Here is a 20490-nt window from a genome sequence, read left to right as displayed (position 1 = left end):
CTCCCGTCCTTTTGTCCGGGTCCAACTCATCCTCGGGAGCGCTCCTTGAACAAGCTGGACTTGGTCAGGGCGATGAAGGTCTAGCTAGGACGACTTCTTTGCGGAAGACAGACTCTCTCTTCATCATTCCAGATGGAGCGCGGAAAGGTCAGCCGTCCTCTAAGGCTACCATTGCTCGCTGGATCAGATCGGCAATTTTGGAGGCCTACCGGGTCAAACATCGATTGACCCCTCCGGGAATTAGAGCTCACTCTACCCGGGCAGTGGGTACCTCCTGGACGGTGCGCCACAGAGCTTCCGCGCTGCAGCTTGCAAAGTTGCAACCTGGTCATCGGTTCACACATTTGTGAAATTCTACAAGGTCCATACCTACGCTCCGGCGGATGCCAGCCTAGGTAGAAGGATTCTGCAGGCAGCGGGGGTGAGTCCGCAGGCCTGATGGAAGTTTGCTTTCCCGCCCCAGGGACTACTTTGGGACGTCCCATGGTCTCTGTGTCCCCCAATAAGGCGAACGAGAAAACAGGATTTTTGGGTTGCTTACCGTAAAATCTGTTTCTCGGAGCCTTCATTGGGGGACACAGCACCCTCCCATGTTCTGCAACTCCTGTTCTTATGTTTGTTGGTTATTTACAGTTGAGTTGTCTGTTCTGTTTTTCAATCTATTCTGTTACTTCTCCTACTGCTTTCTCACTAACTGAGGAATTTCCTGCCGGTCGGTGGGGTGTACACTGCGGAGGAGGAGCTAACCCTTTTTTTGTGCATAGTGTCAGCCTCCTAGTGGCAGCAGCGTACACCCATGGTCTCTGTGTCCCCCAATGAAGGCTCCGAGAAACAGATTTTACGGTAAGCAACCCAAAAATCCTGTTTTTCCCTTATGCTATTTTACTGAAACGCTGAGGTTGACACCCTGCAGCTGCATCCCCCGCCACTTCCCAGGTCTAGCATTTAGGCTATGTGCACACGATTCCTTTTTTATGTGTTTTCCATGTGGAAATGGGCCAAAAACGCTATGGAATCCTTATGAGAATCCTGAAGTACTATGCACATGAGCAGTAAATTTCCTTTGAGTTTTTGCAGTGCGTTTTTTTTTTGCAGCATGTCAATTTTTAGCATTTTCCACAAATTGACTTCATCAAGTGAGTAAGTCAAATCTGCAGCAAAAATGCAGGTATAAAAATGTGGATTTGCTGAGTTTTTGTTTGCGTTGATATTTCCCACGCTGTCATCTGTGTGATAGTGTGGGAAACACCGGCACGTAACGTTACCGCCGGTAAGATCGCTACCACCATCAGAGCGCAGATGGGTCACGCTGTCAGTGGTGACCTGCAGTAAAAAACTTACTGCATGTCAGCAGGCTTGGGCTGATGAGACTACTCCTCCCATCAGCCTACGTCTGCTGTCACTGATAAGTTTAAAAAAAAAAAAAATCCTGTAAAATAATTGAATACATATTCAAATACAAATAAAAAATACCACATTATACTCTCCTAACACCAAATCCCTGGTGCCCTTGTCTTTGACAAAAAATGTAAAATAAAAAAAACAACATAAACTCACCTTAAGGCCCAATCACCGATGCCCATGTCTCCTAGAAAAAAATCAAAAATAATAAACCATCATATACGCGACTGTCTGCCGTAGTCCACGTAATCCCGAGTGTCCCACGGCGATCTCATGTGTAGAATAGTAACATTGGAAGATGTGACTGCTCTACCCAGCCACCAGAGATACACTGACACGAGGTAAGGGACTTTCTCACGCAGCGGCGGTGCCGTAAGGGAGATCACTGGAGCTGATCAGCTGATGAACTCTGGTGAACTCTCTCACAGCTGCTCAGTGCTATACACTGCGGGAGCAATTACCGCCTGTCAGTGTGTCGCCGGCTGACTTTGAGAGCAGTCACATCAGTGACTGCTCTCAAACTGATCAGGATTGTCGTGGGACATTATGAATTATCTTCTCTGTGGACAGGTGAGGAATATTGTGATTATTTTATTTTTGTTGCAGGAGACAATGACTTCAGTGGATTAGGCTTTCCGTGAGTATAGTTTAACTTAGATTCAATAAAGGAGTCCGTATCATTATTTCAATTAAAGGACTTTATTCTGGGTGTGTGTGTTTTTATACAATATGACTATGGGGTTAGTAATGGAGGCGTCTTATAGTCACCTCTGTATACTAATCTGTGGGCTTGATGTCACCTGACAATACAAAGGTGGCAGCAACCCCCCTCCCCCCAATTATCACAGCGGCTGAAAGCTGATCTTTTTAGTCTGGGAAGGGCCAATATCCATGGCTCCTTCCTAGGCTATTAAAATCAGCACGCAGCTGTCTGCCTAGCCTTTGCTGGTTAGATTTTATAGGGGGACCCTATGTCAAATTTTTTTCTGGGGTCCCCCTGTGAACTAGCCAGTAAAGGCTAAGTAAACAGCTGTGAGCTGGTATTAATAGCCTGGGAGCATTTTATGGCTGTTAGCTCCTTCCCAGAATTTTAACATCAGCCCTCAACCGTCGGATTTTTACCTTAACGCCCAATCACCGATCCCCATGGTTATTAAAATTAAGGTAGAGCCAATGCAATTTTTATTTATTCATTTTTTTAATTAACAGTTGATGTTTGGTTACAACCTATGTTGGTTCATTCTGTTAACACTCCTACATAGCTTGGTTACAATGTGTTTGTGTATGTTTACTTCTTGGCTTCGTAATGAGGGTGTCTGGCTGACACCTTTTTCATTACTAAACCTAGGGCTTTGTGTGAATGACAGCTGCTGACACCAAGCCCTAATCTCATTACACAGATGCTACTGCATCAGAAAGAAAAATGTGGTGGTTGAACCAAGAAATTACATCACATAACTTTTTAAAAATAATATCTTTATTTAGCTCAAAAAAGCCTTCATTGCAGTACAAAAATGCATGCAAAAACCATGGCGAAACGCGTGTTTTTGCCGCAGCGTTTGTGCCCAAAAGATGTAGAAACCCTGTAGAAATATCTGCAGGCAAATACTCAACATGGGCACATAGCCTTACTGTTTGTACACTAGAAAGATTTGCAGGGTCCGAGGATGTTTCTGAACATTAAAGTAACTCTCCGATTAAACGTCAAAATTAACCGCTGTCATTAATGCTTAATACATGTATCTCGTGCCAGCCTTTTGACATTTTGGGCCGCTGATTTTCGGGCCCCCTATTCTGTCACCTAAGGTGGTCATTGGTAGTGCGAGACACTTCCTGACACTCACCAATTGACCAATGCGTCTCACATAAGGATGAGATTTATTCAGATCTCATCATTATGCAGCTGCTGTAATCCACTGTGGAATTATGATAAAAAAATCCAAGTGGAAAATCAGCAGCAAAATCAGCGATCTAATGCCGATGAGCAAGAATTGGCATAAAAATTGTGCAAGACTGATGAGGATGAAGAATGATCCTCTTATTTTGGATCCTCTGTTGTAGCTGGTGTAGAGATTGCACCTACTGTCTGTAGCAGTTATCATGAAAAATAATTTCCATACTGATATAGAAGTGTTATGCCAATCTCCTTTTGATAAAATAGGGGATAATTTATTGACCCTATGGGCCTCCAGAGATCCAGAAAACTGGGACCTGAAGGGAGCGGAGGGTTAGCATGCACATCTCCACGCCAATTATTCTTTATGGGAGATTCCCAAACACTTTTGGACACAAAGAGATCAATAAGTTATTCCCTATCCTATCAATAGGGAATAACTGATTAACTCGGTACAACCCCTCAGTGATGGACCACTGATGACATAGTGGCTCACCTGATCTGCTTACTAGTGATGAGCGAATGTGCTTGGATAAGGTGTTATCTCAGCATGCTATTGTGCTGAGCAAGTGTCTTCGGCATGCTCAAAAGACATTTTCGAGTCCCCACAGTTGCATGTCTCACACCTCTTCAACAGCCGCAACATATGAAGGGACTGCCTAACAGGAACGTTGGGCGCGCCAAAGACACTCGGTTAGCACCCGAGCATGCCCAGATAACACCTTGACGTTCGCTCATTACTTCTGCTTACATTAGAGTGGAAGAGTTTACCTCTAGGAGAGGGTGTCCTGGGAAAAGTGAAGCCGTGTGCCCATCTGGTCCAGTTCCTAAAATCAGCAAGTCAAAAATCGGGAGGTCAATCCCGGGGAAGATCTAAGAAAAATGAACAAGTTTCCAGGTAAAGAACAGCATATGCAGGGAAAGAAAGTTTACAAGAACAGATTATTGCTGAGATCAGAACAATCATGAACGATCAGTAAAGTAATGATGGCGAAATCATTATGCAGTTTCTCGGGACCTCTCAACTCTAGGCTGCGATGCAAGTCTGTGCGAACCTGTTATCAGGATTTTGCTAAGTAAACTACAGACAGTGTCAGGTTGGCGCTGTTATACTGATTAGGGCTCATACTCACATGCGAGAAACTCGGACGAGTCTCACACATCAATACCCGGAAATGGATCGGAGGGTTCAGCTGCATAGAAATACATGCAGCTGAACGCTCCGATCCGAGTGACGCATGTGAGTATCAGCCCTAAAAAGGATACCTGGATTGAAGAAATCCGTCTTGTGGTTCTTGTCAAATTGGTGTTTGCAGTTTTGAGATAATGAGATGCTCGTTCTTGGGGACGACCTGTAGTCTTTTTTTGGTGCTCTGGCCTCATAGTCACCATTCTGGGATTAAATGACAGGTCACTGAACCTTCAGTGATCTGCCTCCTATTTTACCTATTGTGTTTGAAAATGTAATATTCTGGTCTTCAAAAAATTTTTTTGCTCCAACAAAATGGCAACGACGGCGCATGCGCAGTGGTATCTATCGGCGATACTCTCAATCTGCACGAGTGGCTCACTGTGTTCCGAGGACCAGCGTGCACAAGAAGAGGAAATCATCGCGCCGCTGAACATAGCAACACTCTCGCACTGATCATAGGAACACAGTGGGTGGCGTATGCGCAGATTGAGAGCATCGCCATTTTGTTGAAGCAAAATTTAAATAAAAACTAAGAGAGGCTCCCAGGTGTAAGTTTTCTTTTCGCTTTGAGTCGTGATCGCCCCTCGCAAATAACACATGACATCTATAAATAGATTTGATTTTTTTCCCATATCCGGTCTATTAACCGGAGTTGTGCCAAGTATGGCGACACTCCCTTCAGGCTACGTTCACACCACCGTATTTTCAGTATGAGAGCTGTCCATGGAAAAGACTGACCTCACACGGACAGCAATGTCATCAGGGTTTGCTCAGAGGACAGTTTTTTTTTTTTTTTTTTTGTGCGCAAACTGAATATCCGCAGGAATAAAAATTGCAATCGGGTCTTCTGTATTACGGACGAGACTCGTCTACTCCAAGTCTGTGAGTGCACAAAAAGTTCCATAGAGAACAGCTGTATGGGGTCGGATTTTTATGGATATATTTCAATCATTAACATAAAAAGGTGTACATTTCATTCACTGCTCATGTATAAAAACTAGTGCAATACAAACGAAAAATCGTCCATTATTTCTGGATGAAAAAATATTTTTTTTTATATGGTCATGTGAACGTAGCCTTAAAGGGTGACCGTTGCTTTACATTTTTATTTTGTAAATCAATAGCATATGTGAAAATAAGAAATTATGTAATATATCTTATCTGAGAAATCTACTTCTTCCTCCTCCAGGACTTATCATTAATTCTCCATAGTCTCAATTCATGGATAAAATCTATATTCAGTGAAGATAGATTTTCACATTACTGTGATAGGAAATGACAGCTGGTGTTTGTAAGATTCTATGGAGAAGGGAGAAAGGAGGAGCTCTGCCTCTAGCTCCTCCCTTCCCTTATTTGCTACATAGAATCTTATGTAATCACATAAGTTGCCCAAAAATCACAAATCCCCATTTAAAGGTAATATACCACCAACAATGAGAATCAATTTATGGTAACCACAATTAAGAAACATTTTTTCATAGGTACCACACAATGGTATAAATTAATAAAAACACATCTTTATTGACATAAAGTACAAATATATATAATTTTCCTTAGTATTTTGCCCTTTGATTAAGCACATGAGGCAGAACGCATACCGATACACAGGATCGCCGGGGTTTATGCCGTGATCTTCTGTGACTTACGGTTTTCGCATATCACTAATAGGACCTGCGGTCTCTGGGCCACGTGATCGCTTATTATACCCCGATGGGCTGGCGAGATCCATGTGATCCGCGCATGCGCCGGGATTGGCCTCTCTATATGTGATGACTAACAGGACCTTCCATTATGTATAGAACGGCCGTGGATTCAGCGCTTTGATACTAACACAGATGGCACATGATTAATGACTATGATGACGTGAGGTTAGGTATTTAAACCGGCAGTGCCCCCTGCCCTGACACGCCTCCGGAAGCAGTGCGAAACGTGCGTCGGGGCAGAAGGAATGCCCGGGGATTCCCACCAGCTGACATTAAGGTAATTACTGGTCTTTTATTCACCCCGTTTTTGCGGCTAGTGCCGTTTTTTGAGATACATTCAAGTAGGTAGTGTAGTGCTGGATATTAGTTTAGTAATATATGTCAGGTCAGACAATCGTACATTCAATACATACCTTCTTAGAGTCACACATCCCCTCTTTTTTTGTTTGTATCCTTAAAATTTAAATATGGGTGTACTTTAATGTCCAAGACATTGGCTGTTGTGGGTTTTTTCGCAGTCCCTTTTTTAATGGTGTGACACCTTTCTATGTGTTCATATGTCTTTTGTACTTTATGTCAATAAAGATGTGTTTTTATTAATTTATACCATTGTGTGGTACCTATGAAAAAAAATTTCTTAATTGTGGTTACCATAAAGTGATTATTATAGAATCTTATCAGTAGCAACTGTATGACATTACTGATATAGAAGATAGCAGTTGCTACTGATAAGATTCTATGTAGGGCAAAAGAGAAGGGAGGAGCTAGAAGCAGAGACACTCCTTTCTCCCTCTCCATAGAATCTTACAAGCACCAACTTTCATCTCCTCTCTCAGTAATGTAATACAATTTTTACTGAGAAGATTCTATGTAGACGGATGGAGGAAGAGAAGGGAGGAGCTAGAAGCAGAACCCCTCCTTTCTCTCCTCTCCATAGAATCTTACAAGCACCAACTGTCATCTCCTATCTCAGTAATGTAACAATCTGTCTTTACTGAATACAGATTTTATCTGTGACTTGAGACTACTGAGAAATTAAATATCAGTCCAGGAGGAGATAGAAGCAGATTTCTATAATAAGATATATTGCACGGTTTCTTATTTTCATGTTTGCTATTGATTTATCAAATAAAAATTAACACGATGGTTACTGTTTGAAGATGCTTTGGACAATTTCGACTTGTTAGAAGGACCCCTTAAAAATAACCATGTCACAATGTACCCTTCATAAGAAGCAATACACCCCGGTGTAGATGGAAGATATATAGTCTGGGCAGTCAGTGATCGCCTGCAGTGCCGCGCTGCGTCCTCCTCACCTCTCGGAGCTTCTTTTCATAGTCAGCCGCTGCCTCTTCCACGGACAGTGATGGATCGATGACGATAAACTGAGGTTCAGACAGGAGGCCGAGAGGAACAAGCTGCCGCTGTGACAAGAGGCGAATGGACACATAAGAATTGTGCACTGCACAGAGGAACACAAATATCATCCAGATAACCACGGACTCCACATTTCGGCCGCTGCGGTGGCCTCATCCGCCCCCTCCTGTGGTCGTGTTACGACCAGTGTGACCATAACAGAGGCTTGGTGGCCGAGCCGCCTCTGGATTGTGCCTATGTGGTTACACTCCATGAAGTTGCATTTTCTGTCTCCCGCCTCTGATGTGGTTCCGAGCTTTACATGGAATATACTTTTGGTTCTTGAAATTTCAGAGATGTATGTAGGGAAAAAAAAAGCAGTACGAGGATCTATAACTATAAATCCAGCATTGCTCATTTACTGTAGGAGGACATTATGTAACACCCCATCTCAGCGTCCCATCTTGAATCCCAATCCAAAATCTGTAACCGGACCCCCATTTATGTGACATTTACAACACTGGTGACCCCCTCACTTATCAGGTACCAGAGGCAAATGCAAAGTCGGCCCCCATTATGGCTAGTCTCCAGCCTCGGAGGACACCTGTAAAATAAAAGAGAAGGGAGCACGTAGCCACTCAGCCAGCAGACATTTACGGTAATTAGTTCTGCTTCATAAAACGTACGCTGCATCCTTCAGCTGCTGCAGAACCTCGTTTAGACACGAAAGGCAGAACGTTAAAGTGTTTATTCCCAAAACTAAAGGGGTTGCCTGATAAATACAAGTTATCACCTGTGATTACCCATCGATCGGTGGGAGTCCAGCTGGTGGGCCCTGCACCGACTGGCAGAGTAGGGCACTTTAATCCCCAGTAGAAGAGAGCGGCAATGTGCATCTATATTTTGTACTGTGAAAACTGTACCGTCGTGAGTTAAAATCCATTATGGTTTGTTAACTCACTCGGTTGCTCAAAGAGGTAGTCACAGGAACGCTTTCCATTTAAGTTTTCAACTGGTCTATTAAAAACGTACTGCATAAACCAGTGCAAAATCAGGTAAACAGAAAACAGGCCCTTCTGGCATAACGGGAAAAACAAAAGAGCCCACAATACAGTCTGTGTGGCTGCGGGGTTTGCCCGCTTACGGTAAAAAAACAAGGTTCAGCTCTCTTTAACATGAGCATAGCTCTGGAGATCTCATCTCCAGACACACTGTACACTGAGTCCAAAAGCTCCACATTTACTTTCTAGACCACACCCTGCGGTGGAATTATGGTGAACAGCCTCCCAACAACTCTTCAGATGTTCACCAAAAAACAGCCTTATTATGACCAATTAACCCTCTCAGCACATAACATACTGGATCATACTTCTGGGTTCGTATCACTGAGGCTAAAATCCTCAGTGATACATATCTGCCCGTTATCAGTGACCTACTCACACTCTGCAGCAGGAGTGTACATTATCAGGTAATGTTCAATGCCCTACCTGCTGCAGAACATCTTTGTGAAGAGGAAGGGAGAACATAATGATTACTGCATTTGTTTTATGGCTAAAAAAAGTTTTGGGGGCAGTGATTAAAAAATGAAAAAGTTATGAATATTTCACCCGAATGTTTTCTTTCCAAGATCTTCGAGAATGAAAAGGGGGAGCTTAAAGTCAACTACTACAAATATTTTCTTAACCACTAACATCCAAGTTTCCCCTTCATGTCGACAGCAGCTGCTGCTATGTATTTCATGAAGAAGTATTGTACATTAGTCTGGCTGCTGCAGAACCTCTTTGAGAACTGTAAAAATCAGATTTTCATCAAATTACAGTTAAGATCTATCACAAGTATGAGCTGAGTGCTTGCTCTTTCCCATTTTGAGGTTGTGTAGTGGCCACGTAACACACATTCTGTATGAGGTTTTAAAGGGGAAATAAATTAAAATTCCATGTCCATGTTCTTGGAAGGGATTACTGTAATTTTCCAGTCCAAATAAATGACTGCAACATTGCAGAAGGGAATACAGTGCAGAGCTGGAGTGATGAAACAGAAAACCTATGAGATCTTGGAGTGAAGAGCGAGGTCCTGGGAGCAGGTTAGAACTTGTACTATTTCGGATGGCACTTTCACCGGATGACAGGGTTATGTAAGAGGTCATCGCCCAGCTTGTGATGGCGTCCATGAGCTGTGCAAGTTTCTTGTGTAACTTCCCAAATTGCCCCATAACTTTTTTTTTTTGGTTGTGAAAGATTTCACATGTACAACTAAGCCACTATATAAAGGAGAAGTGTCTGATTAATAAATAGAAGCATTTGTGGTCTCGTGGAGGGGGTCACATCATTCATTTTTTGGTAGGAAGCATGTACCAAAAACATAAAACTTGATTTTTTTTTTGATTTTTTTTTTATGAAGTTGCCTGTGCAAGAAATATAATATATACCGTAATACTTTATTCTGAGTGTCGATACGGTTACAGTGACACCCAATTTGTATTTTATTTTTGTGCTTTTACTATTTTTGCACGAGAAAATTATAATTTATTTTGGGACAGGGGTCATATTGTTTAGAATCATTTTTTTATTATCTTTTTTGAGGACAGTGCTTTAAGAGGGCTTTGTTTATGCATAAAGAGTGGTAGTTTTTATTGGTACCACTTGGGGATATGTAGAATGTTTTTGGACAATTTTTTTTGTTAGGCGATATGAACAGAACCAGCAATTTTGGCATAGTTTTTCATGTATTCACTATGCACAACAAAAGACAGGACGGTTTATAGTACGGGTGGTTACGGACAAGGTGATTACAACTGGTTTTTTTGCAAGGGTTTGTGTTTTTTTATTTTTACAATTAAACCATGTTTATTATTGTTAATTGGAACTTTGGGGTTTTAGCATTTATTTATTTTTATTTTTTTACACATTAAAACATTTTTTCTTTTTTTTCCGCAACACTTAACAGTTCCACAACTTATATTGTAGCATCACATAAGCTGCGGTTTATGACAGACAGGGAAACACCAAGGTTACTTACCGGTAGTCGTTTTTTCCGGAACCCATGACGGCACACCTGATGTACGGGTGCCGTCATGGGGGAAGGGAAAACACCAAGGTTACTTACCGGTAGTCGTTTTTTCCGGAACCCATGACGGCACACCTGATATACGGGTGCCGTCATGGGGGAAGGGAAAACACGAAGGTTACATACCGGTAGCCGGTTTTTGGGGAACCCATGATGGCACCCGTATATCAGGTGTGCCGTCATGGGGGAAGGGAAAACCATTGTTATCTCTCCTTATTACCATAGCAACAATCAACACCCTGCGATCACACTGCGGGGTGGCAATGGCCTGATAGAGAGGGTGATCTTTCTTAGTCAATCTCCTCACTTGCCATTGTCACTATTGATAACGCCATCTGAGGGGTTAAAGAGCTGGGATCTGAGCTAGGTCCGGTCCAAGCAAACACCTCAGAAGTTCTGCTGTGTACAACACCCATCACCTACAGCGGATAGTATGGACACAACTTCTGACCTGATCCCGTGCCATTTCTCATTATAGCAATGGACGAACACACCTTGTACTCGCCATATGTGCTCTCCGGATCAGAGAACGGGACCAGCCTTTCGTCACACATGGCCACTTTCCATCCCTCAGTATTAAGGCCGGCGGTCTTGGGTAATTCGCGGCTCAGAAGCTGCACCAGGCTACCACCAGACAGTCCAATCCTGAAGTTATCTACTCCTCTGGACTCATGGACCAAGAGCTGCGAAAGAGAGAGGGCAAGCTCTGCTGGCGAGGGGAACACACGGATCTGACGATTGGAGGACATCACAAATCTGGAAAGACACAACAGAAATAACCTGTTACACATCAGTTTTATTTCAGGAGTGCGTCCAGTCACAAGTGCGGCAAAAGGCTTCCATTCGGTTCACACCACCTATTGCAGAATTTTGGTTGTGGAATCTATACCAAGGTACCTTAGAATGTAAATGGGGTTTTATAACGAATCTGTCACCACGCTTCACAATACAAACTGCACACATTATTAACTATATCTTAGACCTGATGAGGTAGGTTTATTAATTTTAAAAATCCTTGTCAGAATGGCTATATAATCTTGATATCTATCGAGTGAGATCTCATGAGGCAAAGTATATTCATTGTCTGCCCATCCATCCAGCCTGACAGACATGTGCAACTTGCACTGAGCAGTGTGAGATCTCAGCAGGGAGGAGGAACACTGAGGAGCTGTCAGTCTAATTTAAATCTAACATGAATTTTCACAGTAAGTACACCACCCTCATCAGGTCTAAGATATTTATTTAGTAATGTATACAGTTTGTATTGTGAAATTTTGGAAGCTGGGGATGTGCAATTAATAACGGTCTGGGCATTAAATAATTGTATTAACAACTGTTCGTCTCCATTCAGCTTGCTTGGGATCCTGAAATAAGGTCTTTTAAAGTACTACTCCGATGATTTTTGTTAATTTCACCCCTGACCCGAGTATACTTACCTGCCGCTGTGTTCTTCTGTTCTTGGCGCTGCTCCGAAAGTCTACTGCAGGTTGAGACCTGCAGGATGGCTCCGGCGTTTGCTAGGTAAGCCGGCGGTCACTTCTCAATGGAAGTCTATGAGAGCTAAATCGAGGTCATGATAGCCTGACACTGAGAGCTTGAACGATGGTGACTGGTATTTTTACTACAGGCAGGGAACAGACATTAAAGATGACCACACCACACCTACTGGGTAGGGGAGGACACAAAAGAGAGTATACAGACATTACAGCACAGGATCGCAGCTGCTGCTGTCCTGTCTGTATGCTCTCTTTTGTGTCCTCCCCTGCTTGGGAGATGTGATATGTGCAGACCATGTCCCTGTACGGTTAGACACAGCCATTAAACAGTATATAGCAGGGGCAAATGTATAAGAATCTCAGCACAGGAACATTTTTTTTAAATACATCCAATTACTATTCCAAGATTCATTGATTGAAATGTTCTTTTGTTTCTAGGACAACTCCTTTAAGGACTGTAATCTATTAGCCAAAGTGGTGAAAAAGAGTCACTTTCACATCCATGCATTATACAGAGGCGCTCCCAGACTCCAGTTCCGTACTATGTCATGCTTCATGTCACCTCTGGAGGTGCTGCAGGCAAATTGATCACTTTCTGCTAGGTTGCTGCACAGACTACAGCTGATAATGGCGGATCACAGTAGCTGGATTATCAGGGAATCCTTCCAAAAGAGATTGTCCCTAGTAGAGGAACCCTTTACATTTCTCTTGGAGGTCTAAGTATATTAGTAACAGATGAATACACCACGGAGCACAAAGATGAAGGGTTATGTTTATCCAGTACATTACAGCACTGCGAGATTCCTTCCCATACAGTGCACACAAGTTTCCCTAATAAACCCAGGACTCAAAATCCCAAAGAAATGATGACACAGCACAAACAAGTTACCACTCCTCTATGAACCCTGGAAATCCCACCATTATGTATCTACTCTACCTTTACTATTGATGGATCAAGATGAAGAGACACAACGATACCCCAGTAATAACAAATGTAACCCTTCTCTTACTCCATCACATCACAGATAATGCTGAGAAAGTAACATGGGACAAGGATGCTCCTCAGCCGGATTAGCTGGAAACCTACAAGGGCTGGAAGAGCCACCTACAGTCATGGCTGAAAGTGATGGCACTCCTGAAAATGAAGTATATCTCCCAGAAAATTATTGCAATTATACATGTTAGAGCAGGACAAAAAAAAAAAAAACAGAGGAAAAAAAGGCAAATTGGACAGGACAAAATTGTGGGTAAACAACTTTGTTCCAAGCATATGATGCTTGTTCCTACTCCACTGTGGCAAGTAACAGGTGGGGGCAATATTAAAATCACACCTGAAATCAGATAAAAAGGAGAAAAGTTGACCCAATTTTTGAATTGTGTGACTGCGTGGAGAACAGAACTGCCTGAGGACTAGAGAATCAAAATTGTTGAAAAATATCAATAATCTTAAGGTTACAAGTCAAACTCCAGAGATCTTGATGTTCTTTTGTCCATAGTGCGCTACATAATCAAGAGGATTACAACCCATGGCACTGTACCTAATATTCCCGGACATGGACAGAAGAGAAAAACTGATGAAAGGTTGTAAAAGATAGTCCGGATGGTGGATAAGCAGCCCCAATCAAGCTTCAAAGAAATACAAGCTGTCCTACAGGCTCAGAGTGCATCAGTGTCAGCGCCAACTATCCGTCAACATTTGAACGAAATGAAATGCTATGGCAGGAGACCCAGGAGGACCCCACTGCTGACACAAAATAATAAAAAAAATGGCTTCACCAGAAGAAGAGCACAGTTTTAGAATGGCCCAGACCTGAATCCAATTTTAACAGGGGTGTGTAGACTTTTTATATCCATTGTATGTGCCAAAGGCTGTCTTACTATAACCATTTTATTTAAGAAAAAAAAACCTACAGCTTCGACAGGCGCAACACTGTCTGCATGTTAGCCAGACTTTGGCTGCCCGTTTAGCTTCTGATTTACTAACTTAGAGGCAATTTGTCCATTTTGGGTGGAAATCATCTTTGAATGTACATGAAGGAGAACTATAAGACAAAGAATCAGAGCGGCTGATGTTCTCCAAATGGGGCCATGAACACCGCAGGGAGCCGCTTCCTTGGTAACAGCAATCCTCCGGTGACAGATCCAATATCTCCGATGCTCAGAGACAATACCCAGGTGTCAACTTCACACTTGTTATGACTGACAAAGTCGTCTCACTGGGGGATTTTATTCCTGGGGGCCATGAGGAATTTAAGGAATGATAGAAACTAAGCATTTACTGAGGAGAAAAGAAAAGGAAAATAAAAACGGGTCATGAATCCGGCCTAGTGATGAGCCGAACCTCAGCCAGTGACACCTGGCCGGCAAACATAGGGTCAGCCCATAGATTTCCCAATTTCAGTCCGCCCCCCTCCCCCCGACTTAGGCTACTTTCACACATCAGGTTTTCGGCGTCAGGCGCGATCCGGCGTCGTGCCGGAACGCCGGATCCGGCAAATGTTTAGTAAAACCTGATGTGCCGGATCCGGTTTTCTGCCGGATCCGTCTTTTTCTTGACAGACAAAACCGGATCCGTCTCATCCGGTTCATCCGTTTTTCTATCCGTTTTTCGACGGATTACGCCGGATCCGGTTTTTAAAATTGACCCTTGTGGCCTTCCGAACGGGATTGGCTACTGGAAAACTAGATATAGCATGTTCCTACAGCCCTTCTTTGACAGGTTGTAGAGAAGAAAGTGCAGGTTGGAGAGAAGAGCAAGTTACTGGCGAAGATGGATGTTGTCATTGGAAATATTACCACTAGAAGTTCTGTGACGGTTTCAGGGACAATTTTCCACTATACTTTATGTCACCTCAAGGCAGAGTACACTGGGATGACAGAGTGTGAAAGATTTGTGCCCTAAACTTGTGTACCTTCTGGACCAACAGTATATACCTTTGCCAACCAAAGTTGGCTATCTTGTCATGGTCTTACTATTTTTAGCTTTAGGCCACAGGTGTGTACCTGGTTGTGTTTTATGCAAAGTATTTCACCTTTTAACAAAAGTTGTGTACATTGTTAGGAAATCACCAACAATAAACACAACTTTTTAGGTGAAATACTTTGCTTCAAACACAACCAGGAACACAACTGTGGCAAAAAGCTAAAATTTACCCACAGTTATACCTGGTTTTGAATACCTTTTTACCTTTGAAATACCCTGTATTTAACCTTTTTTTAAAACATAGTTCGCCGCAGAAAGAAATGACAGACAACCATTGTGAAACGATAATTTAACTTTTATTTAAAATTTATTTTTTTTTATGTTTTTAAAGTGCAAAAAACTTTTTTAATAAAGGTTTTAAACCCAATGGGCATTTTTATTACAACAAAAAAAGATTACAAATCTGTGTACTGTGGGGTGGAAATACTGCTGGAGGGGCTGCGGGACACTTCGACACTGGGTGTGTGGAGAGAGGACTGGGATCGTGGTGGTGAAGGAACAGTTAGAGGTGAAGGTGTGGAAAAAGCTACAGAATGGGTGGACATGTGGGAGGCAGAAGAGGTGGTGGGCGGTGGAGTGGAGGGTTGGGCAGGGACTGTAGGAGCAGATGATGTTGATGGAAAGTTGTGTGGGGAAGGAGTTTGGTACGGGGAAGGAGTTTGGTACGGGGAAGGAGTTTGGTACGGGGAAGGAGTTTGGTACGGGGAAGGAGTTTGGTACGGGGAAGGAGTTTGATACGGGGCAGGTTGCTGGAAGAGGGGAGATGACTGGTACTGGGGAGGTTGCTGGTACTGGTGAGGTTGCTGGTATGTAATAGGAGGGGGAGGATGGAAAGTGGCTGGAGGGGGTGCAGATGTAATAGGAGGGGGAGGATGGAAAGTGGCTGGAGGGGGTGCAGATGTAATAGGAGGGGGAGGATGGAAAGTGGCTGGAGGGGGTGCAGGTGGAGGAACTACAGTGGTGGGAGGTGGAGGTTGGGAGGTAACCTGCTGTAGAGCACCGTGGCACGAATGCATTACATGCATCTGCTGGGTAGGAGATAGTGTTGCCATGCGCTCCACAACAGACCTGAAAAAGGTGTGGTTTGGCGAAGATCTTGCTTCTGAATGCATGGTTTGCAGAAGTGTCTTCACCTCCAGAATGCTGGAGTTGATCTGCTGAAAGCCTGCGGAGATTTGCTCTGACAAGACTTTGAGACAGTTCTGGAAAGATGCATTCAGATGCAATAACTCTTGCGCATAACTCTTTTCCTGACCCCTCTCCCGCTGTCGCCCAGTACCCGCAGGTGTACTAGAGGCGGCAGGGGCAGAAGGGTGGGGTAAAGGGAAAGCGATCTCCTCACCAGCAGCTTCATGTAATGTAGACGGCCACGATGCTCCTGTGCTGGTGGATGGGACAGATGGGTCGAATGTGTGGGAAGGCTGGGAAGGTGCAGATGTACCGGGGCGGTCGAAGTGTCCCTCGGTGCCGGTCTCCTCAGGGATCGCCTCAGAAGGGTCCAATCGTGCAGGCTCCCGAATGCTGCTCACCGTGCTGTGTAATAAAGAGAAAAAAAAAACAATTAAAATACTGACATGGTATGGCCCTGGCTGAAAAAAAAAAGTTACATCTAACATTTTTTTTCACATGTGGTGTGTAATATTTACCTTCTGGTGAGCATTGTTTCCCGGAGGAACGACAGGGCTTGTGCGTACTTGTACTTGCTCCTGCGTCCTCCAGATCCACTCGGGGCCTGCATCTCTTTATTGAACTCCTTCTTGAAACGATCCCTCACAGACCGCCACCGATTCACAATTCTGTTCCCTGAAACGAGAAAGGACAAAGTGGTTAGTATACAACATCAGTGTTTCCCAAACTCCAGTCCTCATGGTCCCCAGGGGTCATGTTTTCAGGATTTCCATAGTAAATAGAAATCCTGAACACATGATCCGTGGGGACCACGAGGACTGTAGTTCGGGAAACACTGGTTACATCAAGCAACCGTTACTGTATATACTTACGCTCTTTAATCTGGGCCCGAGCTTCGAGGTCCTCCCAGCGGCCCACAAGGAGAGAACAGATTTCCTCCCAGAGTCGTCGGGTAATGATCAGGTCAGCGTGGCGGCGGTCAGCCATATTCCAGAGCGGCTCCCTTTCTCTGACGAGATCGATGAGGCGGTCCACATCAATCCCTCCATCCTCACCGTCAGAGTCGGGAGCACGCTGTGAAGGCTGTTAAAGAAAAAGACAAAAATAACATAATTAGCCTCCACAAAAGAAATGAAATAAAAAGTGCAAAAAAACAAAGCAAAAATATTTATACTTACACGCTGGTGACCGCCGCGTTGCTGTCGCCGACGACCCTGGGAGGCACTGCGAGGACCTCTTGGCCGAGCACCAGATTGGGAAGACTAGAGAAGAAAACAAAAAATGTTATGTCTTTGGATGTAGGCATTTGTTTGCTGTGTGTGGTCTGCAGAACATTGTTTTCTATGTGTTGTGTGTAGTGTGATGTTGTGTTTCTGCGTTTGATGCAAAAAACTTACCAATTGTGAGCCCACTCCAGGTGTCTGTCCACCCCTTCCTTCTTCTTCTGGGAGCTCCTCTTCATCTTGTGATTCCTGTTTTGAAATAAAAGGCAATGAATAGACATATATTACAGAGATGATGGATTTTGGAAATAAAAACTTACCGTCAAACGCTGACGATGCGAGGGAGGGCTCCCAGAAGAAGATGTGCTGTCCTGTTGATGGCCAGACTCCATGGCTGTGGGTATTGCTGCTGCCAGTGATGCCATTTCTGCTGCTGCTGCATCTGTTTGGCGGCTGTTGAATAAAGAGAAACAAAGGGCCAATGAATATCTTGATATTCCATGGCCCTAGTTTGGAGGAATGGGGGATTTGATAATTACCGTCTCTCATCTGCTTCTGGACTCCCCTCCCGTTCAGCATGCTGCTCCATTTGGGGTGGTGCTGATGGTGCTGCTGCTGCAGATGTCTGCTGCCTTCTCCTGCGCCTGGTTGCTGTCTTGGGTGGCATGTTGGGTGTGGCTGTGGGTCCCACTGTCTTGCTTTTATATATGTCTTGTGGGCAGAGCTACTGAGCATGTTCAGACCAAAAAAACCGGATCCGGCTTTCGCCGGATCCGGCGCATTGCGGCGCTCATAGGCTTTCATTGTGTGGAAAAGCCGGACGCGCCGGATCCGGCGGGTACGGCTTTTTCGCCGGAGACAAAAAACGTTACAGTAGACGTTTTTTCCAGACGCCGGATAGCGACACATTGCGACACATTGCAGGATCCGGCGAAAACCGGATGAAACGCATGGCCATCCGGCGCGATCCGGCGCAAATGCAAGTCAATGGGGGGGAAACCGGATCCGGCATTGCATTTCGCCGGATCCGGTTTCTGTCAAAAGCGCCGGATCGCGCCTGAAGGCGAAAACCTGATGTGTGAAAGAGGCCTTACTGTCCCACTCTCTACAACTTAACGACTATGATCCATGCTGATGGCAGGTGATGGAAGTAATTAGTAAGACAATCCCAAAACTTGACTGGTTTTCTTTTCTTTTCTGTATTATGTCCTTGGTTTGGGTTATCCAGATTTTTTAGACTTTAGTGCAAATATCTTCCAATACCATAGCCAGGGCTGTAGAGTCGGAGTCATGGAGTTGGTGTTCATTTTGGTGGAGCCGAAGTTGGAGTAGATATAAAATGGACGGACTCAGACTCATAAAATATATGATACATTAGGTGCAGTAGTACAATGCAGAAGGAGCTGTCAATGTCTTCATAAGAATTTGGGAAAATTATGAAATGTCCTAAATATATGTTATGTTCATGATCTAAGGATTTCGGCTTTTAGTGGAGATGAATCTGTGCTGCACTTTATGCACATGCTCAGTAGTGACCAGTGCTGTGGAGTCATAGTGGAGAAGAATCTCTGCTGCACTTTGTGTCCATGCTCAGTAGTGACCAGTGCTGAGGGGTCGTAGTGGAGATGAATCTGTGCTGCTCTTTATGTACATGCTCAGTAGTGACCAGTGCTGAGGGGTCATAGTGGAGATGAATCTGTGCTGCACTTTATGTACATGCTCATTAGTGACCAGTGCTGTGGGGTCATAGTGGAGATGAATCTGTGCTGCTCTTTATGTACATGCTCAGTAGTGACCAGTGCTGTGGGGTCATAGAGGAGATGAATCTGTGCAGCACTTTATGCACATGCTCAGTAGTGACCAGTGCTGTGGAGTCGTAGTGGAGAAGAATCTCTGCTGCACTTTATGTTCATGCTCAGTAGTGACCAGTGCTGTGGGGTCATAGTGGAGATGAATCTGTGCTGCACTTTATGTACATGCTCAGTAGTGACCAGTGTTGTGGGGTCACAGTGGAGATGAATCTGTGCTGCACTTTATGCACATGCTCAGAAGTGACCAGTGCTGTGGGGTCATAGTGGAGATGAATCTGTGCTGCACTTTATGCACATGCTCAGTAGTGAACAGTGCTGTGGAGTCATAGTGGAGAAGAATATCTGCTGCACTTTATTTCCATGCTCAGTAGTGACCAGTGCTGAGGGGTCGTAGTGGAGATGAATCTGTGCTGCACTTTATGCACATGCTCAGTAGTCACCAGTGCTGTGGGGTCATAGTGGAGATGAATCTGAGCTGCACTTTATGTATATGCGCTGTAATGACCAGTGCTGTGGGGTCATAGTGGAGATGAATCTGTGCTGCACTTTATATACATGCTCAGTAATGACCAGTACTGTGGAGTCACAGTGGAGATGAATCTGTGCTGCACTTTATGTACATGCTCAGTAGTGACCAGTGCTGTGGGGTCACAGTGGAGATGAATCTGTGCTGCACTTTATGTACATGCTCAGTAGTGACCAGTGCTGTGGGGTCACAGTGGAGATGAATCTGTGCTGCACTTTATGTACATGCTCAGTAGTGACCAGTGCTGTGGGGTCATAGTGGAGATGAATCTGTGCTGCACTTTATGTACATAATAATAATAATCTTTATTTTTGTATAGCGCTAACATATTCCGCAGCGCTTTACAGTTTGCACACATTTTCATCACTGTCCCTGATGGGGCTCACAATCTAAATTCCCTATCAGTATGTCTTTGGAATGTGGGAGGAAACCGGAGTGCCCGGAGGAAACCCACGCAAACACGGGGAGAACATACAAACTCCTTGCAGATGTTATCCTTGGTGGGATTCGAACCCAGGACCCCAGCGCTGCAAGGCTGCAGCGCTAACCACTGAGCCACCGTGCTGCCCATGTACATGCTCAGTAGTGACCAGTGCTGTGGGGTCATAGTGGAGATGAATCTGTGCTGCACCTTATGTACATGCTCAGTAGTGACCAGTGCTGTGGGGTCGTTGTGGAGATGAATTTGTGCTGCACTTTATGTACATGCTC

General features: G+C 44.2%; 1 protein-coding gene across 3 annotated transcripts in view; it reads right to left on the bottom strand.

The window, feature by feature from the left end:
- Window positions 1-20490, bottom strand: part of PGLS (6-phosphogluconolactonase) — a 46631-nt gene that overhangs the window by 6918 nt on the left and 19223 nt on the right. For all 3 annotated transcript variants that reach the window (XM_073588709.1, XM_073588707.1, XM_073588708.1), the window contains exons 2-4: window positions 11107-11368; window positions 7507-7614; window positions 4067-4168 (exon numbers count right to left, since the gene is read on the bottom strand). In XM_073588709.1, coding sequence (XP_073444810.1) covers window positions 4067-4168; window positions 7507-7614; window positions 11107-11361 — 465 coding nt within the window. In that variant the 5' untranslated portion in view covers window positions 11362-11368. The remainder of the gene's footprint in view (window positions 1-4066; window positions 4169-7506; window positions 7615-11106; window positions 11369-20490) is intronic.

This window comes from Dendrobates tinctorius, unplaced genomic scaffold, assembly GCF_039654945.1.
Source record: "Dendrobates tinctorius isolate UK_male_01 unplaced genomic scaffold, ASM3965494v1 ptg000104l, whole genome shotgun sequence".
In the NCBI taxonomy this organism is placed as follows: Eukaryota; Metazoa; Chordata; class Amphibia; order Anura; family Dendrobatidae; genus Dendrobates; species Dendrobates tinctorius.
This window is presented reverse-complemented; position numbering and strand designations above follow the sequence as displayed.